This window comes from Salvelinus sp. IW2-2015, unplaced genomic scaffold (assembly GCF_002910315.2).
Source record: "Salvelinus sp. IW2-2015 unplaced genomic scaffold, ASM291031v2 Un_scaffold2667, whole genome shotgun sequence".
In the NCBI taxonomy this organism is placed as follows: domain Eukaryota; kingdom Metazoa; phylum Chordata; class Actinopteri; order Salmoniformes; family Salmonidae; genus Salvelinus; species Salvelinus sp. IW2-2015.
The window spans coordinates 1,838-13,037 of record NW_019943973.1 but is presented as its reverse complement, the minus strand read 5'-3'; the positions used below and the strand labels follow the sequence as shown (position 1 = coordinate 13,037).

Below are 11,200 nucleotides of genomic sequence, written 5' to 3'. Positions count from 1 at the left end.
TTTTTTTTTCTTGTTCTTTTTGTTGGGGGTGCATCAGCTTAATATTGCGGAAAAGAAAGTGTTTCCAATGAGCCAATTGTCTGCATCATCCTTTTCCAATCCCCCATATTTTTTGTGCGATACAGAACGGTAAAATATATATATCCATTCACGTATCAAATACATATACACATAAAACTTTACTTACGATACATCATACTCCTACATAGGACATAGCACCACTCTTTATTTCTTAACACAGGAAAAACTCAACACATTTATTTATTATTCCCTTGCATAACCCTACCAACACTCGAAATCCTGCCCAATTGAGAGTAGAACTAAGCATAAACCCATATATCTGTTTTACCTTCAATTTCATACATCTAAATACCACAGTTTACAGCACACAGTCCTACTTTATAATAGTTCTCTCCTTGTTTGTTCTAAAATAATGTCCTCCTCTATTTCTGAACATCTGTCCATCCAGTTTGATTAAGGCATCCTATGTAACTGTTGCTATTCTACAAATAAGCCTCCGCACCTATACACATTCTCACAGATCCCGTATGCCCTACAATGTTTTATCTTGTTAATTTAGTCCCACCCTTCAGCTCCACTCAACCCTTTCCACATCTCTCTACCACTCCAACAATCATCCATTTCGCCGATTATTTTTATTTGCCATATATTTTCAGCTGTGCTGTGATGTCATCTTCACTATAGAACGAATTTGACCATGCTTACCTATTCTCATAGCTCCCACGGATTGCTACATTAGAAATAACATTTTTCGCCTAAAATAATGATATATTATTGATGACTTGACTATGGCTTTTCAAAAACTCCCCCCAGTATGCCTATCCTGTCAGCCGTATAGTTTCTACCGCCAATGTGCCAAATCATTCAAGCGAAATCTCCTGCGACCCTGGAGCCAAATTAACTCACATAAAACAAGCCTTCTCTCTTAGCTACACTCATTTAGTTTGCGTCCTGCACTACTAATACCCAAAGTAAACCTGTAGTTCATTTTATGCTTCAACGATGAAGAAGATTGAGTCTTAAGCTGAAAGCTTTTCGCTTTGAACAAGTTGCCCCTATTTCTGGTTTATTCAAATCATGATTTAAAGCCCGGTTTTCCTGGATCTAAGCGGAGGAAAGTGTTTATCTGTATTCAATGTTATGCCACACTTGCTTTGGGAAAACTGTCCCACCAAGTGTCAGCCTACTCACTGCAATGAAACCAGTCGGCTCCTCCATGTAAGTGAATTAATTTTGACCCAAGTACTAGTGTATAACATCGGAGGCTGAAAAAAATATAATCAGGCAAACCACTCTGGCAGCAGCTTTTACAGTAAGATGCCTCAATCGTCACAACATAGATTTTTGAGCCTTGTTTCATGTGAGACAAAGGTAAACTTTCCAATCATAATAATTAAATGAATTTGGGGGTGATTTATAAGAAGTGCTATTATATATCCTACAGTTGATTTACAATTAATAATATAGAGGCTTGTTTTTGAGAGGTTAACTTATTTCACCACTTACCATAATGAGACACACCTTTCAATTATTTTTATCAAAATATATGTTTGTAAACGTCCTATTAAAAAGTAACATAATGATTGAGTGTCTATATAGTTGTACCATGACATTTGCATCTCCACTAAGCAAACCTCCAATTGGTCCCCACTATTCCACCCGCCAAAAGCCCCCATCTCGAGTTGGGTTGTCATCCCAATGCCCGGCAGACCACCCCCGACCCCCCGCATCGCACAGCCCCGGACCGACTGGGATCCATCCTTCGAAAAGTGCACACAGCACCATCCACCGAACCGAAGCAGATCCATTGCCAAATGCATTTCCATCACCCTCACCTCGATTTTTATTACATATTGCTGTGAATCATCCTCTATAGTCCCTAACATCTTTTACTTCTTCCTTCGCAACAGTTGTGGGATACACACATACACCCACACACATTCAGCCCTTACCCCCACACAACCATAAGCTCACCCTCTCAACAATTGCACCATCCCAGAGCCCAACTCAAGATGAGTCATGATTTATACATGTACTTGCAGTTGCAGCTGCATGAGAAGGCCTGCAAGACCGCGCAAAAAATGAGCATAAATGTAGAGATTTATTTACCATTGTCACATCCTAGATGATGGAGGTCAAATGTACACCTTCTTCCTGAAACACCCACAATACGGTCATCCATCCAATCTTGTTGTTAATCCCACCAAAGTGTCCGATTTAAAATAGGCTTTACAGCGAAAGCACCACAAATGATTATGTTAGGTCACCGCAAAATCACAGGAAAACACAGTCATTTTTCCAGCCAAAGACAGGAGTCACAAAAAGCAGAAATAGAGATAAAATTAATCACTAACCTTTGATGATCTTCATCAGATGACACTCATAGGACTTCATGTTACACAATACATATATGTTTTGTTCGATAAAGCTCATATTTATATCCAAAAACCTCAGTTTACATTGGCGCCATGTTCAGAAATGCCTCCAAAATATCCGGAGAAATTGCAGAGCCACGTCAAAAAACATAAATACTCATCATAAACTTTGATGAAAGATACATGTTTTACCAAGAATTAAAGATACACTTGTTCTTAATGCAACCGCTGTGTCAGATTTCAAAAAACTTTACGGCAAAAGTACAATATTCAATAATCTGAGAACAGCGTTCAGCCACAAAAGGAAGCCATACAGTTACCCGCCAAATTGTGCAGTCAACAAAACTCATAAAAAGCATTATAGATCTTCACTTACCTTTGCTGATCTTCCTCGGAATGCACTCCGAGGACTCCCACTTCCACAAGAAATGTTCGTTTTGTTCAGTAATGTCCATCATTCATGTCCAAATAGCTATTTTTGTAAGCGTGTTTGGTAAACAAATCCAAAGTCAGAAAGCGCGTTCACTAAAAGCTGACGAAATGTCAAAAAGTTCCATAACAGTCAGTAGAAACATGTCAAACGATGTATTGAATCAATCTTTAGAATGTTTTTAACATAAATCTTCAGTAACGTTCCAACCGGAGAATTACATTGACTTCAGATATGCGATGGAACAGAGCTCCCTCTCATGTGAACGCGCATGGTCAGAGCATGGCCAGGTCATGGTAGACCTGACTATTTCCTGTCTCCTTCGGCCCCACTTCACAGTAGAGGCATCAGACAAGGTTCTACAGACTGTTGACATCTAGTGGAAGCCGTAGGAAGTGCAAACTCATCCATATCCCACTGTTTGTTCAATAGGGGCTGTGTTGGAAAATCTACCAACCTCAGAATTCCCACTTCCTATTTGGATATTTTCTCAGGTTTTTGCCTGCCATATGAGTTCTGTTATACTTACAGACATCATTCAAACAGTTTTAGAAACTTCGGAGTGTCTATCCAATACGAATAATAATATGCATATATTAGCAACTGGGACTGAGGAGCAGGCAGTTTACTATGGGCACCTCTGTGCACCTTTCATCCAAGCTACTCAATACTGCCCCTGCAGCCATAAGAAGTTAAAGTAATGCTGGACTGTAATTTCTCTTTGCTTATTCGAGCTGTTATTGCCATAATATGGACTTGGTCTTTTACCAAATAGAGCTATCTTCTGTATACCACCCCTACCTTGTCACAACACAACTGATTGACTCAAATGCATTAAGAAGGAAAAGAAAATCCCCAAATTAACAAGGCACACCTGTTAATTGAAATGCATTCAGGTGACTACCTCATGAAGCTGGATGAGAGAATGTCAAGAGTGTGCAAAGCTGTCATTAAGGCAAAGGGTGGCTATTTGAAGAATCTCAAATATAAAATACACTTTTTTGGTTACTACATAATTCCATATGTGTTATTTCATAGTGTTGATGTCTTCACTATTATTCTACAATGTAGAAAATAGTAAAAAATAAAGAAAAACCCTTGAATGAGTAGGTGTTCTAAAACTTTTTACCGGTAGTGTACATCACCACCAAGGTGTGGAAGAGAACTTGACCTGCGAATGTATCAATGATGGAACATATTTGAAGGACATCAGTATTCATTAGTACTGTTGATAGAGCAGCTTACTGTCACAGTGTTAAGTTCAATTACTTTTATTAAAGGAGATTTTAAACCGTAATGAATCTTGAATGACGTTACCATTGACATAGCATCAGTAATGTGAAATGCGGTAAGGGCAAAGCATTGGAACTGTTCTGAAATCAGATTTAAGGTGTAGGCGTCCACATCTTACAACAGGACAGGAGCAACAATATTATTGCAAAATGCCTGATAAAGTATAAGTTGCACTAATGTTTTTCACATTTTAATGTTCAGCAGCAATCTTGAATGCAAAAGTTACATGTCGGGTTGTGTTGCGTATAATCACAAAGAGAAGGTAGCTTTATTTTAGACAGCAATGTTCCCGTTCACATGCCTTCTGTATGTTACGACTGTGGTGTCCTCACTGCCTGCTCATTGGTTATCTAAACATATCTAAACATGCCTTTTTCTACACAATTGCAGAACTATTGTATTATTTAAATAACCTTTCGTAGACATTTACAAATCATGATATCAAATACTTGATAAATGTACAACAAGCATCACTGTTTTCTGTGGCTCTGGTCAGTCCTATTGTAATGACAAATGCTAAACAAGTATGTGACAACATAAACTGTCCTCTTTCTCTCTCAGCTCTCCTTGTCCAGCAGTCAGTCAGTCCCATTGGTTTACATCTGACCGCTGGTCTGTACCAGCTCATTTGTTGGTATGATTTCACAGTAAGTTGGTATCACATGATGAGCACATAGAGGGCATTTTAAAGCGGGTGTTAAATGTTCTCCAATGAATGAGTCATGCAGAAATTGCAGATTGGGCTTTGTACTTTTCAAAAGTGGAGCAAACTTGAATTTCTTCGCAATAGTTTCATAGCCGCAAAATAGATTTCTGTCACAGAACAACAGTCATTCATAATGGATTTTTAAATTTTTTATTTAACCTTTATTTAACTAGGCAAATCAGGAAAGAAACTTGAAAAAAAGGAAACTTCTATGACGGTTTTGAAGTATAACAGTAATGACAATACACGCTGACATAACTGTCTACTGGGTGCTTGGTTGTTGAGAAATGAGTGTAAAAAATATAATTTATATTAAATGGTGGATATTATTACTATAAAATACAATTTGCAAAATAAAGATAAAAGTACTCTCATATCAGATAAAACTAAGAGAAAAGGAACCAGACTGTAGTACTGGTATAATAAATACCCACTTCTCTGTAGGCTAAACACCAGGTCTCCCAGACGACTTGTCACAACGGTGAAATGTTGTATCTGGATGTTCTAGAGCAGCCACTTCCCAGCTGAGAGGAGTTCATGAACTGAGACAACTCTATTGGTCGACACCTGTGTTCTCTCCAGACATGATTCACAGTCTACGGGTGTTTGTCTGAAACAGGCTGTACACAACTTGATTATGGCTCGTTAACATTAGGAGCAAATTCATTCAGACGAGTCTACTTCTACTTCAAGGCAACAATTTGAAAGTTGTAAAGTATTTGGTTGTTTCCAACACAAAGACCATTTCCTCCACACCACTGCTACCTCAACACATGACCTATAAGCAGGGGTCATCCACTAGATTCAGCCAATGGCTGATCTTTTCTGGAGCGGCTGGTCAGCGGGGCGGAACATCATTACAAATCATTTGTAGAATGGAAGGAGCCCAAACGGATATAATATTTGACTAAAACATAATCATTTCAAACCTTGCTTACATTTTTAGACGATCACATATATCTCTCTACTATGCGTGGGAATACTTGGGAACAGATTTCCAAAATGAAAATCACTTGGAGCTGATTTGCTTGTGTTTTTACAGTTTCTTTGTGTTCAGCAAATGATTTAAATTTTTTTGTTTAAACTATTGTTATTTTTTTGCTCAAACTTGGGGAGCCAAATAAAATCACCCTCGGGCCAAATTCAGCTCACAGGCCACCAGTTGGGTAACCCTTAACTATAGCATCAATTGATGCAAATTAATGTTGTTGTAGCAGTTTTTAGTAAATATACAATTTTTATGGGCAAACTGTTGAGGCACAACATCAACAGGCATGAACATGTGATATTAAATGTCTTTATATACAGCTCATATCAAGTCATGAAAAATATTGCACTTGTAAGCATGGTGTAAATTCAATAGAATATTTGTCTTTGACCAGAAGGCTTACCTGGTTTGAACCTGTAGTGCCCGTGTAGATAGTTAGCCCTACGTGGCTGTCCACAGTTCAACAAGGAACTCTCTGACGAAGGGCAGCCTTGGACCAAACCACAGCTATGTGCTGTTTGCTCAGTCTGCCGTGAGCTAAATAAAGAGGTGCCTCTGCCAAACAGAGCATGTGGCATTTCTGTCATCAACTTCCTATCTGAAGTCATCACGCCTGCCAGGCTTCCTATATCCAGCATACATTGTTTATCAGTACATTTTTACTATCAAACTGTGGCTTGCATAACATCAACGAACAGGTGGCCACCAAGATAGAGGCAATTATTTGTTACCATCGTGTTAGATTTATCACCTCATTTCCATTTAAATTAGTTTAAAAAATGCATTCACTTTGGATCTTTGCAAACCTCATAATTGGCAGATTTTTCATGATTTTTTATGTGTAGACTGCTTTCTTTTGTTTGTTGGTTTATGTAAGTTCTACAACACCCTTTGTCCCCAGAGGAACATTTTGGCTACATAAGATGTGCAAGAGTCAAGAAAACACGCTGTATGTGCAAGCAGAGAGAAATGCATAAATTGAATGTTCTCCCACAGTTCTCCCACAATTCGCACTCCCATGACTCAGTCTATAATTACAATAAATACTCTTACAATTGTATAAATAAAGAGGAAGGTGTAGGAGGGGGATTCTGTGATACACACAACCAGTTCTTCACAACCCTCAACAAGAAGAGCCTGCTTCTATCTTATATAGGCCACATGAAGAGTACTAGGAATGAACAGTGCCCCCAAAGTCACCCATGATAATACAGTTCATACATCTAACAATACAGGGATTCCTCCACTGGCAAGGCACTTAGAAATAACATCTGAACACCACTACACACCTACCCAGATTGATTACAAATTCCAGAGCCAAAACAGATCGATTACTTAATCACAGTTGACATGGAGAGAGCCGCGCTCACCTAAACTTCAAGTACTCTGGGTTGGAGTAGTTGAAGAGTAGGAAGTCCATGCGGTAAAGGTTGTACAGCTTCTTCTGGTAGAAGGGACTGATGTTGTGGAAGAACTGAGCCGCCATGTCCCCGTTGGTCCTGGTGCTCTTGCCTGAGGTGGGGAAGCGGACCTCCCCGTCAGCGCCGGCCAGCCGCAGCACAGAGCGGGAGTCCTGCTCCAGAGTCTCATACTTCCCCACCACGTCGTAGTGGATGAAGCAGGGGTGGCACAGTGAGTGGATCCTCTCCCAGTGCTCGTTGAAGGGCTCCTCTCTCTGTGTGCGGGGATCAACCAGGTACTGCACAAACTCCTGGAAGGAGACGTCGTTMCCCRGCTCCAYCGCKTCCGGCTSYGGMTGGGGCCGGTGCCGGCGGATGATCTTGGTGCCGTAGCGCTTGTGGAAGGCCGTGTTGTAGCTGCGGGTGAACTTGTTGCGGTAGGCCGACACCAGCCTCTCGAAGGGCTCCCGAACAAAGAGGAACTTCAGGTATCTGCGGAGGCGGTGGTTTATCTCGCTGGTGGAGTACTCTGACAGCGTGCGCAGGTTGCCTGCCACGTGGGCCTCATTGGCGGGGATGGCTAGGGGCTCGTGGTAGCGTCCGTCCCCCGTCAGGACCATGAGGACCCGTTTCCAGTTTGTGCAGGCCACCTTGGGGACGTAGCAGTACAGCAGACTGTGCTTATCGTCCACTATGAGGTGGCGGAGGTCGTCTGGGGTCAACACCCGCCGCTTCCTGGTGTGGGTGAGACACGCCTCCTCCAGCAGCTCCCGCCGACCCCGCAGAGACGCCTGCGCAGCAGACATGTCCAACTACAGACAGAGAGAAGGAGACAATACTCACATTTACAATTAAACACTTATTAGTGATGAAATATTCAATCTATCCAAGTGATAACATTTACATCTATCCAAGTGTTCATGTCTAGCCACATCCTCTGACTAAGACAATTGTGCCCAACAGTCAGTGTTTGAATCTATCTTGTCGGATGACTCAGATTAAACGGAATTGGTGTGATAACATCAAGGCCAACCACTGTGTTTCCCAGTAGACAGGCTGCAAGAGGCAAAACAGTGTTTCACATTCTAATGAAGACACGGCTTGATCTGAACTTTGAGGAAGCACTAAAGGGATTCAAATCAAATCAAATCCAAGTTTATTTGTCACATGCGCCGAATACAACAGGTGTAGGTAGACCTTACAGTTAAATGCTGAATACAACAGGTGTAGGTTGACCTTACAGTTAAATGCTTACTTACAAGCCCTTAACCAGCAATGCAGTTGGCTAAGGGAAATAAAAGTAACAAATAATTACAGAGCAACAGTAAAATAACAATAGCGAGGCTGTTTACAGGGGGCACCGGTTAGTCGAGGTAATTGAGGTAATATGTACATGTAGGTAGAGTTATTAAAGTAACTATGCATATGCATGATGACAACAGAGAGTAGCAGCAGTGTAGAAGAGGGTGTGTGTGTGTGTGCGCGGGGGGGGGGGGCAATGCAAATAGTCTGGGTAGCCATTTAATTAGCTGTTCAGGAGTCTTATGGTTTGGGGGTAGAAGCTGTTAAGAAGCCTTTTGGACCTAGACTTGGCGCTCCGGTACCGCTTGCCGTGCGGTAGCAGAGAGTCTATGACTCTCTAGAGAGTAGCAGAGAGTCTATGAGTGGCTGGAGTCTTTGACCATTTTTAGGGCCTTCCTCTGACTTCCCTTAATTGGACATGGTGCTTTGTTTCTGACCCGATCTGGTTGAGCCTGAAAAAATGGATCAAGAGAGGCGGTGCCAGGTGGACTGGGTCAAAGAGAAGAACAAAACTGAGAAGACTAGTTACATCAGCAGCACCAAACGACTATCCTCAGTGTCATTGAGAAAGCATGATTACCAGAAAACACACATGGAGAGAGAGAGAGAGAGCAGATGCAGACAAAGGGAGAGATCACTCAGCATTCACTGGATTCCTGAGATATTGAAGCTGGAATGAGAGCTTTGTCTTTCTGCGGAAGAGGGGGTAGTATTTTTATAGTACCACTAAGAATCTGAGTCCTAACTTCTAAGTCAAATCAAATGAGCTCAACTCAGCTTTGAAGTATTGCTTAAGCATGACCTCTGAGGAAGGTAAAGGTACGTAGTGTGATGCTAAAGCCATGACCTCTGAGGAAGGTAAAGGTACGTAGTGTGATGCTAAAGCCATGACCTCTGAGGAGGTAAAGGTACGTAGTGTGATGCTAAAGCCATGACTCTGAGGAAGGTAAAGGTACGTAGTGTGATGCTAAGCATGACCTCTAGGAAGGTAAAGGTCGTAGTGTGATGCTAAAGCATGACCTCTGAGGAAGGTAAAGGTACGTAGTGTGATGCTAAAGCCATGACCTCTGAGGAAGGTAAAGGTACGTAGTGTGATGCTAAAGCATGACCTCTGAGGAAGGTAAGGTACGTAGTGTGATGCTAAAGCCATGATCTGAGGAAGGTAAAGGTACGTAGTGTGATGCTAAAGCCATGACCTCTGAGGAAGGTAAGGTACGTAGTGTGATGCTAAAGCCATGACCTCTGAGGAAGGTAAGGTAACGTAGTGTGATGCTAAAGCATGACCTCTGAGGAAGGTAAAGTACGTAGTGTGATGCTAAAGCCATGACCTCTGAGGAGGTAAAGGTACGTAGTGTGATGCTAAAGCCATGACTTTGAGGAAGGTAAGGTACGTAGTGTGATGCTAAAGCCAATGACCTCTGAGGAGGTAAGGTACGTAGTGTGATGCTAAAGCCATGACCTCTGAGGAAGGTAAAGGTACGTAGTGTGATGCTAAAGCCATGATCTGAGGAAGGTAAAGGTACGTAGTGTGATGCTAAAGCCATGACCTCTGAGGAAGGTAAAGGTACGTAGTGTGATGCTAAAGCGATGACTCTGAGGAAGGTAAAGGTACGTAATGTGATGCTAAAGCCATGACCTCTGAGGAAGGTAAAGGTACGTAGTGTGATGCTAGCCATGACCTCTGAGGAAGAGTAAGGTACGTAGTGTGATGCTAAAGCCATGACCTCTGAGGAAGGTAAAGGTACGTAGTGTGATGCTAAAGCCATGACCTCTGAGGAAGGTAAAGGTACGTAGTGTGATGCTAAAGCCATGACCTCTGAGGAAGGTGAAGGTACGTAGTGTGATGCTAAGCCATGCCTCTGAGAAAGTAAGTAGTAGTGTGATGCTAAGGCATGACCTCTGAGGAAGGTAGGTACGTAGTGTGATGCTAAAGCCATGACTCTGAGGAAAGTAAAGGTACGTAGTGTGATGCTAAAGCCATGACCTCTGAGGAAAGTAAAGGTACGTAGTGTGATGCTAAAGCCATGACCTCTGAGGAAAGTAAAGGTACGTAGTGTGATGCTAAAGCCATGACCTCTGAGGAAGGTAAAGGTACGTAGTGTGATGCTAAAGCCATGACCTCTGAGGAAGGTAAAGGTACGTAGTGTGATGCTAAAGCCATGACCTCTGAGGAAGGTAAAGTACGTAGTGTGATGCTAAAGCCATGACCTCTGAGGAAGGTAAAGGTACGTAGTGTGATGCTAAAGCCATGACCTCTGAGGAAGGTAAAGGTACGTAGTGTGATGCTAAAGCCATGACCTCTGAGGAAGGTAAAGGTACGTAGTGTGATGCTAAAGCCATGACCTCTGAGGAGGTGAGTACGTAGTGTGAGCTAAAGCCATGACCTCTGAGGAAGGTAAAGGTACGTAGTGTGATGCTAAAGCCATGACCTCTGAGGAAGGTAAAGGTACGTAGTGTGATGCTAAAGCCATGACCTCTGAGGAAGGTGAAGGTACGTAGGGTGATGCTAAAGCCATGACCTCTGAGGAAAGTAAAGGTACGTAGTGTGATGCTAAAGCCATGACCTCTGAGGAAAGTAAAGGTACGTAGTGTGATGCTAAAGCCATGACCTCTGAGGAAAGTAAAGGTACGTAGTGTGAATAACATTTCATGTAAAGCAGCAGTCATTCAGTTGAGAGACCAAAG

The 11,200-nt window shown here is 42.0% G+C and overlaps 1 protein-coding gene across 1 annotated transcript; it reads right to left on the bottom strand.

Moving 5' to 3' along the window:
* Positions 1–4,081: 4,081 nt before the first annotated feature.
* On the bottom strand, positions 4,082–8,070 carry LOC112074515 (carbohydrate sulfotransferase 11-like). The gene has a single exon (XM_070440570.1). The coding sequence runs from the start codon at positions 8,017–8,019 to the stop codon at positions 7,180–7,182; it is 840 nt and encodes a 279-aa protein (XP_070296671.1). The 5' UTR covers positions 8,020–8,070; the 3' UTR covers positions 4,082–7,179.
* Between the last annotated feature and the right edge of the window lie 3,130 nt (positions 8,071–11,200).